Consider the following 19,175-nt stretch of genomic DNA (forward strand, 5'->3'; position numbering starts at 1 on the left):
GACATATAGACAGGGAATGAGGTAGGAAGCGACAGAGGGAGTGAGGTGGGAAGAGAGGAGGTTTTAGGAAGCAAGATTGAAATCGGCTGAGGAAGGAAAAGAGAGAGAGAGAGAGAGGGAATGAGGTTGGACGCGAGAGAGGGAATGAGGTAGGAAGAGAGAGATAGAGAGGTAGGAAGAGAGAGAGAGAGAGAGAGAGAGAGAGAGAGAGAGAGAGAGAGAGAGAGAGAGAGAGAGAGAGAGAGAGAGAGGGGGGGGGGAAGGGGAGAGAGAGGGAGAGAGATGAGGTATATAGTGAGAGGAATCGGAAACGAGAAAGGAAGTGACATAGGAAGCGAGAGATGGAGTGCGATAGTATGCAGGAGAGGGAGTGAGGTTAAAAGTGGGAGAGAAGGGTGGTGAGATAGGAAGGGAGAGAGAGAGAGAGAGGAAGTGAGGTAAAAAAATAAAGAGAGAGAGATAGAGGGGGGATGAGGTAGGGAGCCGGATATTTTTTTTATTTAATGTCTTTTCTATTTCAACAATGTATCTTAATGTATTCAAAAGGACTTATTAAAATGTTTATGATGAACCAATTAAGAGTGGCTAAAATTGCCAATATTATCATGAAATTTACAGACTAAGGACGATTTTTCACCAGGCCTGTTATCATTAAATGTAATCAAGTACAGTCAACACTCGCTTTGTCAAAGTCATTAAGACCTCGGGAAATACTAAGAGATAACGAATATTCGATATTACCGAAATGAAAGTGGCCATTACCAGGACATCGTGATAACAGAGTTGGACATAGCTATGTTAGGATATCTGATCACTTAATGTAATCAATGAATTCATTTGATTTTGAATACTCTTAAAGGTACGCAATAAAGGTTGTTGCAAAAGTACATCTTTTTCATTTCAATTTATTAGTATGTTATAATTTTTAACAATAAAATATATGATTTGTGTACGAATAAAAAAAATATGAGCAATATGTATCATCGTGACTGATAATTGATTTTTTTTCAAAAGGCCAACATTTTGAACTCAAACCATTTTTATCATAACAATCAAACGAATTAAATGTAATAATAAATTACAATTTAGAAATGAGAAATTTATATCAACCTATACAGTGCCCCTTTAAATGCCCATTAGTTGTTTGTTTGTACAAATTCCTAAAAGGCAAACCAAAAATCAAGGTCATAAGTTTTTAAACGTTAATGATAAGAAAGGAAAATAGAAAACTTATAGATAAAATTAATTTTACGAACCGGCAGCAGTATGTCATACCGGATCTCTCGCCTGCACAGTACAGTTATGGACTGATACGCGATAACTCGAACATGCGATAACTCGACACTGGATTGGTCGAGGTCGTTGGTAAGTGCCAACCTTTATTTCTAGATATACTAACGATAACTCAAAACCTAAATAAGTCGAGCACTCGAGCACCATTGCTGATCCCAAATACTCAAATCATGCATACACAAAATCTTATAAATAACCCGAAGTCATAATTTCATATATTGTTCCAAAATAAAAAGGGCTTTTATGTAAAATAAACATGATTTATAATTGTAGCTGAATTTTTCAACATCTCAGAGCAAGTTGTAAACATTCACATGTTTATGTTTATGGTAAGTCAGTTGAACATAATTTTGAACAGTCGACTCACAGAACGTTAATAAAAACTGTGCATGGGCCTTTCTCAGTCCGTTCATCATGCTGTATTCGTCAAAACATAAGAAAAAAAAACTACAGGGGCGTAGCAAGGCTTTAAAAACGTGTAGGCCCGATGGTTCTATGTGAGTTTGGGGACTTTTATATGGTCATCACATACACTTTATTATATTTGCAATGATTACAATAAAATCAAGCAATACACCCTGCACGTAGTTTAAATAAACATGAACTTGCTTTGGTTAAAAATAAAACAAGTTTAAGAGTTGTATTTTTATTGCATATTACGGTCACAGTATTTAAAGTTGTCATTTTTAAAAATAAGTTATAGGCCCGGGCCTCCAAGGACTATATGTAGCTACGCCACTGCACTGATAAAAAAGAGTGTGGGGCTTTAATAAACTGTGGGCTTTAAAGCGAAACTATTAGACCATGTACAATTGACTAAGGAGTGTACAGGATATAAAGTTTATATATACTAAGATGGCGGAGTGTTCACTATTCGCCTGACCTGAGTCATGTCCTTTATCTATAGCTAAAGATTTGGAAACATACTTCCTATATGAACTATAGGATATAGGTTTAAATTGTATGCAATATAAAGTGCTTAAGTGTTGATAATGTTAACAAGGCTGGGGGAATCAAATACAAATTGTCTTGTGTGAGAAGGATTTATTTCAGATCAAAACAACTTTGTTGTGGAGAATATGTTTTCTGACATGACAGACCAACGTTCAAAGTAGGTGTTTTCTGATGTGTGTGTGTGTATTTATACTGGTTTAGTTGTTTCATATTACATGTATATTTGTTTCAACTTACGCCTAACATGGGGGCGAATATAGATAAGCCGGTGTATTTAAAATCGTATTTATACTTATGTGTGCCAATTTTCGGGTTGTTATTCATTTTTGATGCTTTCATAAATATGCTTTATTTATATATGTTTATCTATATACGGTGATGTGTTCAAAGTTTATAAGAGATATTTTCTTAAAGCGGCTATCGTATTTAAAATCAGCACATACACAGTCATGTATAACAAACATAAATTTTGAGTGATAAACCTTTAGCTTCAGAATAGATAATGTATTTAAGGAAAATATTAATTACTGATAACAAGATTGTAACCGTGTATTTAATAGCTGAAAACGCACAAATATTAAATGGTTGTGGTTTCTTAAAGTTTTACACTGATCAAATATCGTCTCCTAAGATAGATATACCATTTTTCTGCACCTTTCTTTCAAATTAAAAACGGTATCCTTCATAAGAACCATTGTTTTCGATATGTATTCATCCTTATTATAATATTATCCAATATTCGATAAATTAAAACTATTATATTAACTGTGTTACATCTTATATGGGAGTAAGAGTGCATTTTTAACTGATACATACGATATGAATTTATATACCTTAATTATTGGAAAAAAACATAACACATTTCTTACATCATATTTTCATTTGCATTTTAAACAAATAATGCGATGAAAGATGTTAGCACTTCAAGCCATCACACTTCACAATGCAAAAATCCGAGTTGTTAGTCATTTTGATATTTTCATAAATAGGTTAAATATGTGGTGATATTTACGGTGTTTATGAGTGGGTCTTCCTTACCTAATAATTGTGATACTATGTGAGAATAATATGCGACTAACAGTAGAACATATAAATCCACTGCTTAATTTTATATGTTAAAGCTGCACTCTCACATATTGAACGTTTTGACAACTTTTTTTTATCTTGTAACGAGCCAATTTTCGCCAAAATCCATGGAAACCAGTTATATAAGACTGCTGACAAAAATAGATTGCAGATTTTTATATTTAAGTTCATAATTGATGTTTTATGCATTTTTCTTAAACCGTTAGTAACCATAAAACATAAATTTCTGAACAAAATATGAAAATCTGCGATCTGATCTTTTGTCAGCAATCTTATATCATTGGTTTGCAGATATTTACGCAAAAATTTGGTCTTTCCAAGACAAAAAATAAAAATGTTATAAAAATGGTATATCTGTGAGAGTGCAGCTTTAAGAACGCTTATGGTAATTAAGGTGTACATGTTGGTATCGAATTCAAGTGATAAGACAAAGCTAAAATATTCTGTCACCAAGATTGTACGAAATCTTAAATAAACTTCCTGAGACAAGATAACAGTAATGTGTTCATTCAAAATGTAGTCCTGCAATCTGATATTCCGTTGCTAAATATGATAAAAGATTGAAGGGGCTTCTGCTCATCTTACACAAAGATGACAGATATTCTTTCAAGCACTGATAAAGAATCAGTAACAATTTTGAACATGATGGTCGGCCTGATATTATCAGTTAATTATTAATGATACGTTAGCTCCTTATTTCTTATTTTCTGTCGCGAAATGTTTAATTGCAAATAGGCATAAAATCACTTATTTGTAATGTGTTCGACTTTCGAACGAATTAATACTATAAAGGAAATAAGCATATTGCAAAGTGGTTGAATCATGAATAAGGAAATAATATCTTAATATGTATGAAAAGACAAAACACATTAAAATAAATGACTGTATGCCTATTTGCAATATTATATTTCGAATATGAAACTTATTCTTTATTCGAAAAAGAAGCTCACTTATCATACAACACTTACGAATGATTAACATGAATTACACAAATAAACATGAATTGCTTTTTTAGGGTCGGTGTAATATCCTATGTGTCATGTTTTTGTAACGACATGTTTGAACAGAAGATAAATAATAATTATGATAATAATAATAATAATAATAATAATAATAATAGTAATAATAATAATAATAATAATAATAATAATAATAATAATGATAATAATAATATTATTAATAATGATAATAATAATAATAATAATAATAATAATAATAATAATAATAATAATAATAATGATAATAATGATAATAATAATAATAATAATAATAATAATGATAATAAGAATAATGATGATGATGATGATGATGATGATGATGATGATGATGATGATGATGATAATAATAATAATAATAATAATAATAATAATAATAATAATTATAACTAGAGTAATAACTTTTGACATAAACAGTCTTTATTTGCAACATACATTAAAGAGCATTTGAGAAAAATAAATCACGAATATCTAAAAGGTATTCTTTCTTAAAGTCCGAGAGTGGTCTAGTGTCAACCTCTCACGAGGTCGTGGGTTCGACTGCCATTAGGGCTTTCGTCACAATCGGGCATAAATGATACTTTCTTTCCTCTCTGTCTCTGACAATCGGAACAACATGGCCATTTTCCTTCAAAAACAACCTTTGTATTTTCTTCTTTTTGCAGACTCCTGCCAGACGATTCACCATGTTCGAACGAGTCTACTTTCCTGAGCAGAATCGAAGGCATCTCTCTCATTGTGTCGGTGGGTAAACATTTCATTCAATCATTATGCTCCATTCAATTGTAACCACGCCCCCAACTCCGGGGGTATACCGGGGATAGCGGCGAAAATGGGTCGTGTTTTATTTTCCTTTCAGGTGGCCCCGCAGTGCCGTGTTTTATTTTCCTTTCAGGTGGCCCCGCAGTGCCGGGTGAATGCGGTGGTTTTGTCCTCGCGCCAAAAATAGCGGGGAATGCTCTTAACCAAGGGTCCCTGCATGGGCTGTGGGGGCATTTGTCGGGGATTTTACCAGCAGTTCGTTCCCGCAGGCTGGGGATTTTACCTGGTCTTGGCTGGACCGAATGTCAAAGTCCCCGCTATTCGCCGGACCTGGGGTGCCGTGGTTACAATTGACTGGTGCATTACTTGTACAGAACAAGGCGTACAAATAGTCAATTACTGGTTTTGTTGGCTTATAAAGGGATTTATTATAATATAATGATAATTCAAGTAGTCTTATAATCCAAGTATATATTAGAGTTCATTTTGGCGATCTACATAAAACGGAGCAAGCGCGTTTGGTGTTCGCTAGGTTGACCCACTAGCTCCACCCTTTGTGTAGTCACGTGGTATTTTGGCACGAAAGTTTTACCGCCCAGGCGTTAGTTTCATTAAATGAGTGTCGGGCAATGCAAATTGTCGCGACTTTGTGATTATATTATAAAAGCAAGTGAAAATGATTGATGTTTGTACACAAATGATTTGATAGCTAAGTACACATCTATTTTCAAATTCGGTTTTATGATGTAAGCTTCGAATGCCTCCAGAAAACGGCATACTTAACTGTCAATCATAATTTATTCGCGCATGCACAGAATGCAGGGCTATCTATTAAAAATAAACAACTTAACCAAACCATTAGATCGACAAAATACTTTCTACGAAAATAAGTGTTTATAATAATAATTATTCACAGTCAAATCTGCTCTACATGCTATGGATAACAATATCGTGACCTTGTGTTTCTCAATTGGTCATGCGGGCAATTTTCTGTAACTAGCAAAGTTTATTAAATGAAACAACTTGGTGCTTATACATATTTGTGGGTTAATGACAATTGAAAGCAGTGTTAGTGGGAAGTTTTTTTACGCAAGAAAATGTGAAACTACTTAAAAAGTTAAAGGTTGTAGTATGTACTTATAAAAAAATAAATGGCAGCACGACTGTGACGCATCGAACAGTTTATTGTTGCAAGTGCATACTTACAACCTTTAACCATTAACTCGTACTTAATGTTGTTTATATTCTCACTCAAAGATGAAGTTTTTCACCTACCTACCGAAAATAACAAACATACATTTAAACACTTAGCTGTAAATCCCTATAATATATTATTTAATCAGGATCCTTTTTTGGCAGATTGTGTTACCTTACATTAATATAAGTTTGATCAAGCCTCATATTGGTCTATTTTAAATATGTAGTGTATTGTATATTGCTTTTGAAGAAACTTTCTTCTTCTTCCTTTTTACAATAGTTAAGTACCCTAATATGGGTCATTTTGTTACAGAATCCTAGTTCTCAAAAACAGGGAGAAAATAAAAGATATGACTACCTACCTTTCCTATTTTCTTTTAGTTGTAAGTGTAAACAAAGAACCTTTTAGATCTAATTTATAATATCACTTTTCAGGGTTCAATCATTGTGGTACTAAGTTTGCTGGAGCGAAGGTCAATTAACACTCGATGGCACGGCTGTGGACGAAGACCTGCACTTATCTAGTATGTTGACAACAAAATGATAGTGAAATTCTCATTTAATGTTTTAAAATGTAAGCTTTAAATTTCAGGAGTTCAAATGTTCTAAATAAAATTATTCAAAATGTCTCCAGATGGTATCATCTGCATGTACGTTCATGTGTATACAGTTCTGAAGTTAAAATATACAGTCGAAATTTGCTATGTCGAAATCTTTTATCTCGATGTTATGTTCATGTAGAACTTTTTTCGAATGTGTTGGATTTAGTCAAACACTTATTTTATCCGGTTGTATCGAATGTTCGTTATTTCGAAGCAGAGGTCCCACGAAAAAACGCAGTATCTATGTAATACTAACATAGGAGCAATTTGTTTGTTATGTTTTTTATAACAGGAAGACACTTTTAAAAGAAAAGAAACACAATATTGGTCTTAATTGGATAATAATGATATTGTCCACAATAACTGACCAATAGAGTGAATCAATGATCCATGACCATAAGATTAACTTAAGTTGAATTTTAAATGACACGCCATAACTATTTATAATAATTTGCAATTTTTCGAAACATTCTTTAGATTTATGAATTATAATTTATATTCTACTTCTAGCCCAGTAAACATGCTAGATCACGGGTGTGACAATTTCGGATATTCCATGGCATTTGGGGGCGTGGCCAGTCATTGTTTCCGTCTATTCTTCAACAGGGAAACGCTAGCAAATGGACCGCCCTGGAGCCAAAGTAAGTCAAAAAAATAAATATTTCTGGTTCATACTAAGAATCACAACTGCACTTTTTCAGGCCAATGTGCCATGGTAAGTTACTAAATTGTTCTATTTTCGCCCTGTATGTCATGCTTAGAAAAACAGTTGCTCTATTTCAGCCCTGTATGTCATGTTATGAAACACAACTGCTCTATATATCATACTAAGAAAACACATTAATATTTTGCTCTTATCCAGCCCTGATTGTCATTGCATTGAAAACACAACTGCTCTATTCATGCTCTGTGTGTCATGTTAAAAAACAAGTTTGTTCGATTTCATCCCTGTATGTCAAGCTAAGAATTACAATTGCTATATTTCAGCCTTCTATGTCAAGTTAAGAAACACAATTGCTCTATTTCAGCCTTATATGTCATGCTCTACGTCTTGATCGTGGGTCTGATGTTTTATCCAATGTTCGCGTGCCTGTCCACTAACTGGAGGTTCCTTGGAGCAACCATGGGGCTGGGATACTCAACCATGTGGTAAGTCTGTACCCTTGTTTATGGAATGACTAACGTTCGGGACATCAGAAAAGAATATTGTATAGTCAGACAAGTGAAAAGTGATTCATGTGCCTTGGGTAATGAAGTAAGTATGATTTATTTTTATGTCTGTTAGTGTGATTTCTTTGGTTGCCTTGATTCGATTTATTGCTTTGTGGTAAGTCAGGACATCTGTGTTAGTTCTCGCTAACATGTTAAGGATTTGAGTGGGTGAAAGAACATCTACCCGATGTACGCCTGTCTGTAAACACACTGGAGGTTTGATACTCAGTCATTTAGTAGGTCGATACAACCGTGCCTATATCTACCAACGCCTAGAGTTTTGGAATCAGTCTCGTGTTCTATGTCATTTTCACCTCCCTGTCTCAGTGTGTGTATACCACGTGATAAATTATGTCATATATGCTACGTCGGAAGGCAACAATTTGCTTAAAAGGAAGACTTAAATCAACATTTCTTTAACTACACCATTTTAGATGAAACAAAGAGCAGTCTTTGTCGCTTAAAGAGCCCCTCCTTCGTTTTATTACCGGAGTTTGATAAGGTGATTAGTTTCATCAAACACTTTGACAAACCTGTTTCTAAAACAATGCTGTGACACTGCTCCGTCAGACGGCCGTATTGTTAAAGTGTTTTAATAATTCACACACTCAATCAAACTCACCAAAGACCGAAGGCGGGGCTCGGTAAGCGGCAAAGACCTCGCTTTATTTTTTTAAAATAGAAAAAAATATAAAAGATCTCTTTGTTTGAAGACTTCAATCGAAGCAAAATATTGCCTTCCGACGTAGCATTTATGACGCAATTTATCACGTGGTATACACACACCTTGTCTATTGACTCGAAATTCCTTGGAGGTGCGACGGACCTGCGATATTCATCGAAATGTTTGACATTATTACTCGAATGACTGGACTAGAGCGTGGATCTTGCGTCGTATCCCTTTTTCCACTGTCTGCTTACAAGCTGGAAGTGGGCGGTACTACGGACCTTAGGTACTCGGCTATATTGTAAGTCAGGATTACTAAGACGGGGCACATAGGACATCCATAAGGCCGGCATACCTAGCCGTGTAGTTAGTTAGCTGTTTACAATGTGCTTTTAATACATATACTTAGCCACGTTGCAATTCGGAATATACTTTGTGGCACTGTTTACTGTTAGTTTATTTGACAAGTTTTGATGTTATAGTAAATGCTCGGCTTTCCTTTCAAATGCTAGAGTTTTCTTTGTTAGATACTTAGTTATACGGTAAGTGGCTGATCATGCATTTACTCATGCACTGAGTCTCAAGTTCCTACAGCTGGTTTTATAGGTTACTTGATTGAAAACAATGGGCAATATAACAACGATATTTTTCATTGTGGATTTCATTTGACAGAGTAAGAGTAAAACCCATTGGTAGGTTGTCCAAGGCAGGTATCTAATATTGTCCAAATTGGATCTAAGAACGATGTAGCCAATCGGATTATTTGTTATTAATAACTGACCAATAAAGTGAATAAAGTCAATAAAGTATAATGTATGACCATAAAACTACCTAAAGTTGAGTATTGAATACCAGTTTCAAGGTTTTATTTTTGCACATTGAAAGAACTTGATTGGTTTATAGTGATTATTCATTTGGATACATATTGGCCAATCAATAAACATGTTTACGAACTTTGATGGAATCAATAACGTAACTGGTTTAAGACAGTTGTTTATTTTAAATATTGTTTGTTTTTCAGGCTTTTCATCAATTTTTCCATCGTTATAAGATGTCCAAATGGAGACGGGGTAAGACTGTTTTAAGCCATTTATAGGTTTAGTCGAAACACGTAGACTCGATATTCCAGGGATCGGCCAAATTTCTTCCGGCCTCGCGAATATCGAGCCAAGCGAAAATGCTTACATAGCAAAATCGGTCCTTGACATACAGTTCGAGCAAATGAAGACATCGAGCCAACGGGTTTTGACTGTATTATGTAACTATTTGTAATATCCAGAAATAGTTTGTTAAAAAGCTGATTGAATTCAACAGTTAAGTGGATTGTGAACCATTAGTGTTGTCTTTAAATTGTAAAATTCTGTTTCATTTGATTTCTCGATTTCTGCATTTTGTCAGAGACACCAATTGGTGCGTAACAACTTATGTAATTATTCTCCAGCATCCATCATAACAAGACTTCAGTGATCCTGCAATTTTATCATTGCCTTATATGTCAAACACTTGGTTCAGTAATTCATATAGGCTTCTGTCTCCATTAATCACATTTTATTCTTAAGTGCACTTCTGATGTGAGCGGTGTGCTATTCTCGCTCTGCTAAATAACACTACTTATTTCTTTATAAAACAAATAAACAAAAAAGTGAATAAACAAGCTTCTGTTTTTCGTCTATATCTTATCCAAAGTTCTTTGCGCAGCTTCAAAAAATAACTTTTTCGATTTTCTCTTATGTAAAGTTCCTTGCATAAATAATTAAATAAATTAACTTCTGTTAAGTCTGTTTTTCGTTTATCTTATATATAAAATTCTTTGCACAGCCAGATGCATATAAATTAGACACTGATCTTACTTTATTTTCTTCATACAATTTCATCTTTTCGCTATGCTTATAAATTTGCCGAAGTTAAAAGGGCAAGCTCTAAATCGTGCATTAGCCGTATTTTGTTTTATAAAACGCAGTTTGCCTTCCTGCATAATAGTTAAAAATAGTATAGAAATAAATCATGCGGATGTCATGTGAGTAATAAATCCTTGAAACATTGAGGAAGCTGTTGCAAAGTCCTTGACCCATTTTTCACATCTATAAATAGATCGGCGGTTTAGTTTGAAACTATTTGGGGGAGTTTCTAGATGTATTTTTGGAAGCTTTAAAGGCTGGTTCAAGGTTACATAAATTAGATACATTAACTTGGAGATAAAATATACGAAATACAAGAATCTTTCTTTGTTGTCGGAATTATGATAACACAAAGAATAAATGAGTGTTTTTCCGACATTAATAACACACATACATCACATATAGGAAAACATAAGAATGTATTGGTGACCTGTAAATAAACGCGAATAGTTTTAAAGATTAATTGTTTAAATTTAACAAAAAGGGTGCATAAATATCGCCAACACTGTTTCTTATGAAAGAAACTGCGTTAAATTTGAAAGAAAGGTGCAGAAAAGACGGTAATTCTACCTTATGAGACGATAGTAGATCACTGTAAATCTTTTTAGGGCTTACCAATCATTTAATATTTGTGCGCCATTAGCTATTAAATACACGGTTCCAATTTTGTTATCAGTAATTAGTATTTTCCATAAATGCATTATTTAGTAACTAGATAAAGGTTTATAACTCTTATGGTTTTTTACAATTTATGTTTGTAATAAATGTGTACATAAATTTTAAATACGACTATCACTTTTAACAGTTTACATGTTATACATGAGAAATAGTGTTTACAAAAGCCGTTTATATTCATGCAGACAATTACAAAACGTAGGATGAATGAGAGTAGGTGGTCAACCATGTCAGCTTTGATATAGCCCGCTCATATTATTAGCATATAAGGCTATAGAAACTTGATTTGGGGGTAATAACCTTTAAAACTATACTCACATTTGATATTTTATTAGAACCTGCCAGGGGAGACAATTGCTACACAACTACCGGTGCTGATATGTCTGATTGGTTTGTCCCTGCGGTTTCTGTTCATTATGGTAAACCACACTCGTAAGGCGATACAAAGCCGTTCAGCGAACAGATTCATTGAACATGTAAGTTGGTAATTCTTGCATTTATTATAATATTATATGAGTTTGCACGAGAAACATAGAAACAGAGACATTGAAATGTATTATTGTTTAAGTTCATATAAAAAGGACTTGCATTAGGATTGGACCACGAGTTTTTCAACAACAGTTTCGGCTCGTTCGATTTGTGCAAACTTAAACAGTGTCTCTTTTCGGCGTACTTACTACCATAAGATATTGTCGCAAAAACGGATTGTTACGTCTTTGACGTATCCAAATTCACTGTTTTAAATACCGTTAGCCTAATGATTATCAACATATCCAAATTCACTGTTTTAAATACCAGTTACTTAATAGAAATCATCAACAACAACAACATCAACAAATACCCTTACTTGAAATAAAACGGCAATTTTATATCGCAAAAACAAATACAGTCGAATTCCCTTAGCTCGAACTCCAAGGTACCGGCGAAATTACATCGACCCTTGAAACATTCGAACCAAGCGGGAATGCTAACCATTGAAGAAATTGGCCCTTTACATCCAGTTCGAGTTATCGAGAAATTCGATCCAAGCGAGTTCGAGCCAACGGGGTTCAGCTTTATATAAAATATCATTATACATTATTTTTGTCAACAGACTGAACGGGACCGCCTCGGAACTAAATTCAACATTCAGTATGTGAAGGATCTACTGCTGGCTCGAAGTCATGTCTTCGACACATACTCATCCATATTGGAAGAACGACCATCCTGGTCAAAAAAGATAAGGTATCAATAGTCGTTGGTATAATGCCAGAAGGTACCAGGCGACATTTAAGCTGCACTCTAACAGATTAACCATTTTGACAACTTTTTTTATTTTTTGTCTTGGATAGAGCAATTTTTTCGTAAATATCTGCAAACCAGTGGTATAAGATTGCTGATAAAAATTCAGATCGTAGATTTTCATATTTCCGTTCGAAAATTAATAGTTTATGGCCTAAACCGTTACTAACGCTTTAAGAAAAATGCATAAAACATCAATTTTTGAACTTAAATATAAAAATCTGCGATATATTTTTATCAGCAGTCTTATTTTACTTGTTTCCATGGATATTCGTTCCAAGACAAAAAAAAAATAAAAAAAAAGTTGTCAAAACGTTCAATCTGCTTTACACAGATTGACCTTTTTGAAACTGTTTTTTATTGTTTTGGTTGAATGAACCAATCTTTGAGTAAAAATGTAAAAACCAGTGTTACAGGACAGGTGACAAAATATCAGATCGCAGTGTTTAATATTTACGGGCGAAAACTGAAGTTTTGTGGCTAAAAGCGTAACTAACGATTTAAGAAAAAATGAGTTTTTTTGGCATAAAACATCTATTTTCGAACGTAAATATGAAAAACCGCAGTTTTTAAACACTGGTTCTCATACATTTACCTAAAAAATGGATCCTTCTAAAAAATTGTCTGTGAAAGTGCACCTTTATAACGGAAGGTTTCGGCACTTTCTGGCATCAGTCTCATGAATAATATACGCTTCATTAATTTGTGGTTGTTCACTTATTATTAATTAACATAATGACGTTCACTCCGATTTAGACATTCTTTGATACTTACCGACTTTATTTAAACAAATCATATATCGACGTCAAGTCCACGCCAGGTTTATCCTGTGACTAGTAAATATCTCCATTGGTTAAACCGTCATGAATAATAACAATGGAGTTTGTGACCATGTAGCTAGTAATTCAAAAATCATAAATCAAATAATAAACTACAGAAGCCTTCTTTAAAGACTATGGGTGATACTTAGACATAACACACACACCACAAGAGACAGACAACTCAAAAACTACATGAGACATGTTTAAAGGCTAGGGGTGATGCTAAGGTCTAACACACACACACACACTTCACAAGGGACAGACAACTCATAAACTACATGAGACATGTTTAAAGGCTAGAAGTGTTGCTAAGGTCTAACACACACTTCACAAGGGACAGACAACTCATAAACTACATGAGACATGTTTAAAGGCTAGTGGTGTTGCTAAGGTCTAACACACACTTCACAAGGCACAGACAACTCATAAACTACAGGAGACATGTTTAAAGGCTAATGGTGTTGCTAAGGTCTAACACACACTTCACAAGGGACAAACAACTCAAAAACTACAGGAGACATGTTTAAAGGCTAGTGGTGGTGATAAGGTCTAACACACACTTCACAAGGGACAGACAACTCATAAACTACAGGAGACATGTTTAAAGGCTAGTGGTGTTGCTAAGGTCTAACACACACTTCACAAGGCACAGACAACTCATAAACTACAGGAGACATGTTTAAAGGCTAGTGGTGTTGCTAAGGTCTAACAAACACTTCACAAGGGACAGACAACTCATAAACTACAGGAGACATGTTTAAAGGCTAGTGGTGTTGCTAAGGTCTAACACACACATCACAAGGCACAGACAACTCATAAACTACAGGAGACATGTTTAAAGGCTAGTGGTGTTGCTAAGGTCTAACACACACATCACAAGAGACAGACAACTCACAAACTGCAGGAGACATGTTTAAAGGCTAGAGGTGTTGCTAAGGGCTAACACACACTTCACAAGGCACAGACAACTCATAAACTACAGGTGACATGTTTAAAGGCTAGTGGTGTTGATAAGGTCTAACACACACATCACAAGAGACAGACAACTCACAAACTACAGGAGACATGTTTAAAGGCTAATGGTGTTGCTAAGGTCTAACACACACTTCACAAGGCACAGACAACTCATAAACTACAGGAGACATGTTTAAAGGCTAGTGGTGTTGCTAAGGTCTAACACACACTTCACAAGGGACAAATAACTCAAAAACTACAGGAGACATGTTTAAAGGCTAGTGGTGTTGCTACGGTCTGACACACACTTCACAAGGCACAGACAACTCATAAACTACAGGAGACATGTTTAAAGGCTAGTGGTGTTGCTAAGGTCTAACACACACTTCACAAGGCACAGACAACTCATAAACTACAAGAGACATGTTTAAAGGCTAGTGGTGTTGCTAAGGTCTAACACACACTTCACAAGGGACAAACAACTCAAAAACTACAGAAGACATGTTTAAAGGCTAGTGGTGTTGCTAAGGTCTAACACACACTTCACAAGGCACAGACAACTCATAAACTACAGGAGACATGTTTAAAGGCTAGTGGTGTTGCTAAGGTCTAACACACACATCACAAGGCACAGACAACTCATAAACTACAGGAGACATGTTTAAAGGCTAGTGGTGTTGCTAAGGTCTAACACACACTTCACAAGGGACAAATAACTCAAAAACTACAGGAGACATGCTTAAAGGCTAGTGGTGTTGCTAAGGTCTAACACACACTTCACAAGGCACAGACAACTCATAAACTACAGGAGACATGTTTAAAGGCTAGTGGTGTTGCTAAGGTCTAACACACACTTCACAAGGCACAGACAACTCATAAACTACAGGAGACATGTTTAAAGGCTAGTGGTGTTGCTAAGGTCTAACACACACTTCACAAGGAACAAACAACTCAAAAAGTACAGAAGAGATGTTTAAAGGCTAGTGGTGTTGCTAAGGTCTAACACACACTTCACAAGGCACAGACAACTCATAAACTACAGGAGACATGTTTAAAGGCTAGTGGTGTTGCTAAGGTCTAACACACACTTCACAAGGCACAGACAACTCAAAAACTACAGGAGACATGTTTAAAGGCTAGTGTTGTTGCTAAGGTCTAACACACACTTCACAAGGGACAAACAACTCAAAAACTACAGGAGACATGTTTAAAGGCTAGGGGTGTTGCTAAGACCTAACATACACTGAGCAAGACAACTCACAAAATAAAGGGGATACGTTTAAACGGTAGGGGTGATGCTAAGGTCTAACACATACACACACCACAAGAGACAGACAACTCACAAACTACATGAGACATGCTTAAAGGCTAGGGGTGTTGCTAAGACCTAACATACACTGAGCAAGACAACTCACAAAATGCAGGAGACATGTTTAAAGGCTAGTGGTGTTGCTAAGGGCTAACACACACATCACAAGAGACAGACAACTCACAAACCACAGGAGACATGTTTAAAGGCTAGTGGTGTTGCTAAGGTCTAACACACACTTCACAAGGCACAGACAACTCATAAACTACAGGAGACATGTTTAAAGGCTAGTGGTGTTGCTAAGGTCTAACACACACTTCACAAGGGACAAATAACTCAAAAACTACAGGAGACATGTTTAAAGGCTAGTGGTGTTGCTACGGTCTAACACACACTTCACAAGGCACAGACAGCTCATAAACTACAGGAGACATGTTTAAAGGCTAGTGGTGTTGCTAAGGTCTAACACACACTTCACAAGGCACAGACAACTCATAAACTACAGGAGACATGTTTAAAGGCTAGTGGTGTTGCTAAGGTCTAACACACACTTCACAAGGCACAGACAACTCATAAACTACAGGAGACATGTTTAAAGGCTAGTGGTGTTGCTAAGGTCTAACACACACATCACAAGGCACAGACAACTCATAAACTACAGGAGACATGTTTAAAGGCTAGTGGTGTTGCTAAGGTCTAACACACACATCACAAGGCACAGACAACTCAAAAACTACAGGAGACATGCTTAAAGGCTAGTGGTGTTGCTAAGGTCTAACACACACTTCACAAGGCACAGACAACTCATAAACTACAGGAGACATGCTTAAAGGCTAGTGGTGTTGCTAAGGTCTAACACACACTTCACAAGGGACAGACAACTCATAAACTACAGGAGACATGTTTAAAGGCTAGTGGTGTTGCTAAGGTCTAACACACACTTCACAAGGCACAGACAACTCATAAACTACAGGAGACATGTTTAAAGGCTAGTGGTGTTGCTAAGGTCTAACACACACTTCACAAGGGACAAACAACTCAAAAAGTACAGAAGACATGTTTAAAGGCTAGTGGTGTTGCTAAGGTCTAACACACACTTCACAAGGCACAGACAACTCATAAACTACAGGTGACATGTTTAAAGGCTAGTGGTGTTGCTAAGGTCTAACACACACATCACAAGAGACAGACAACTCACAAACTACAGGAGACATGTTTAAAGGCTAATGGTGTTGCTAAGGTCTAACACACACTTCACAAGGCACAGACAACTCATAAACTACAGGAGACATGTTTAAAGGCTAGTGGTGTTGCTAAGGTCTAACACACACTTCACAAGGGACAAATAACTCAAAAACTACAGGAGACATGTTTAAAGGCTAGTGGTGTTGCTACGGTCTAACACACTCTTCACAAGGCACAGACAACTCATAAAATACAGGAGACATGTTTAAAGGCTAGTGGTGTTGCTAAGGTCTAACACACACTTCACAAGGGACAGACAACTCATAAACTACAAGAGACATGTTTAAAGGCTAGTGGTGTTGCTAAGGTCTAACACACACTTCACAAGGGACAAACAACTCAAAAACTACAGAAGACATGTTCAATGGCTAGTGGTGTTGCTAAGTTCTAACACACACTTCACAAGGCACAGACAACTCATAAACTACAGGAGACATGTTTAAAGGCTAGTGGTGTTGCTCAAGTCTAACACACACATCACAAGGCACAGACAACTCAAAAACTACAGGAGACATGTTTAAAGGTTGTGGTGTTGCTAAGGTCTAACACACACTTCACAGGGGACAAATAACTCAAAAACTACAGGAGACATGCTTAAAGGCTAGTGGTGTTGCTAAGGTCTAACACACACTTCACAAGGCACAGACAACTCATAAACTACAGGAGACATGTTTAAAGGCTAGTGTTGTTGCTAAGGTCTAACACACACTTCACAAGGGACAAACAACTCAAAAACTACAGGAGACATGTTTAAAGGCTAGGGGTGTTGCTAAGACCTAACATACACTGAGCAAGACAACTCACAAAATAAAGGGGATACGTTTAAACGCTAGGGGTGATGCTAAGGTCTAACACATACACACATCACAAGAGACAGACAACTCACAAACTACATGAGACATGTTTAAAGGCTAGTGGTGTTGCTAAGGTCTAACACACACATCACAAGAGACAGACAACTCACACACTGCAGGAGACATGTTTAAAGGCTAGTGGTGTTGCTAAGGGCTAACACACACTTCACAAGGCACAGACAACTCATAAAATACAGGAGATATGTTTAAAGGCTAGTGGTGTTGCTAAGGTCTAACACACACATCACAAGAGACAGACAACTCACAAACTACAGGAGACATGTTTAAAGGCTAGTGGTGTTGCTAAGGGCTAACACACACTTCACAAGGCACAGACAACTCATAAACTACAGGTGACATGTTTAAAGGCTAGTGGTGTTGATAAGGTCTAACACACACATCACAAGAGACAGACAACTCACAAACTACAGGAGACATGTTTAAAGGCTAATGGTGTTGCTAAGGTCTAACACACACTTCACAAGGCACAGACAACTCATAAACTACAGGAGACATGTTTAAAGGCTAGTGGTGTTGCTAAGGTCTAACACACACTTCACAAGGGACAAATAACTCAAAAACTACAGGAGACATGTTTAAAGGCTAGTGGTGTTGCTACGGTCTGACACACACTTCACAAGGCACAGACAACTCATAAACTACAGGAGACATGTTTAAAGGCTAGTGGTGTTGCTAAGGTCTAACACACACTTCACAAGGCACAGACAACTCATAAACTACAAGAGACATGTTTAAAGGCTAGTGGTGTTGCTAAGGTCTAACACACACTTCACAAGGGACAAACAACTCAAAAACTACAGAAGACATGTTTAAAGGCTAGTGGTGTTGCTAAGGTCTAACACACACTTCACAAGGCACAGACAACTCATAAACTACAGGAGACATGTTTAAAGGCTAGTGGTGTTGCTAAGGTCTAACACACACATCACAAGGCACAGACAACTCATAAACTACAGGAGACATGTTTAAAGGCTAGTGGTGTTGCTAAGGTCTAACACACACTTCACAAGGGACAAATAACTCAAAAACTACAGGAGACATGCTTAAAGGCTAGTGGTGTTGCTAAGGTCTAACACACACTTCACAAGGCACAGACAACTCATAAACTACAGGAGACATGTTTAAAGGCTAGTGGTGTTGCTAAGGTCTAACACACACTTCACAAGGCACAGACAACTCATAAACTACAGGAGACATGTTTAAAGGCTAGTGGTGTTGCTAAGGTCTAACACACACTTCACAAGGAACAAACAACTCAAAAAGTACAGAAGACATGTTTAAAGGCTAGTGGTGTTGCTAAGGTCTAACACACACTTCACAAGGCACAGACAACTCATAAACTACAGGAG

At 36.2% G+C, this 19,175-nt stretch overlaps 1 protein-coding gene across 1 annotated transcript in view; it reads left to right on the forward strand.

Moving 5' to 3' along the window:
* The first annotated feature begins 2,133 nt into the window (after positions 1 to 2,133).
* The window catches only part of LOC128243924 (stimulated by retinoic acid gene 6 protein-like), a 45,417-nt gene continuing 28,375 nt past the window's right edge, over positions 2,134 to 19,175 (forward strand). The window contains exons 1-8 of the mRNA XM_052961937.1: positions 2,134 to 2,404; positions 4,994 to 5,072; positions 6,723 to 6,811; positions 7,400 to 7,530; positions 7,918 to 8,038; positions 9,790 to 9,838; positions 11,677 to 11,817; positions 12,435 to 12,565. Of these exons, the coding sequence (XP_052817897.1) occupies positions 2,373 to 2,404; positions 4,994 to 5,072; positions 6,723 to 6,811; positions 7,400 to 7,530; positions 7,918 to 8,038; positions 9,790 to 9,838; positions 11,677 to 11,817; positions 12,435 to 12,565 (773 nt within the window). The 5' untranslated portion in view covers positions 2,134 to 2,372. The remainder of the gene's footprint in view (positions 2,405 to 4,993; positions 5,073 to 6,722; positions 6,812 to 7,399; positions 7,531 to 7,917; positions 8,039 to 9,789; positions 9,839 to 11,676; positions 11,818 to 12,434; positions 12,566 to 19,175) is intronic.

The sequence above is a fragment of the Mya arenaria genome, chromosome 8, assembly GCF_026914265.1.
Source record: "Mya arenaria isolate MELC-2E11 chromosome 8, ASM2691426v1".
Taxonomy (NCBI): domain Eukaryota; kingdom Metazoa; phylum Mollusca; class Bivalvia; order Myida; family Myidae; genus Mya; species Mya arenaria.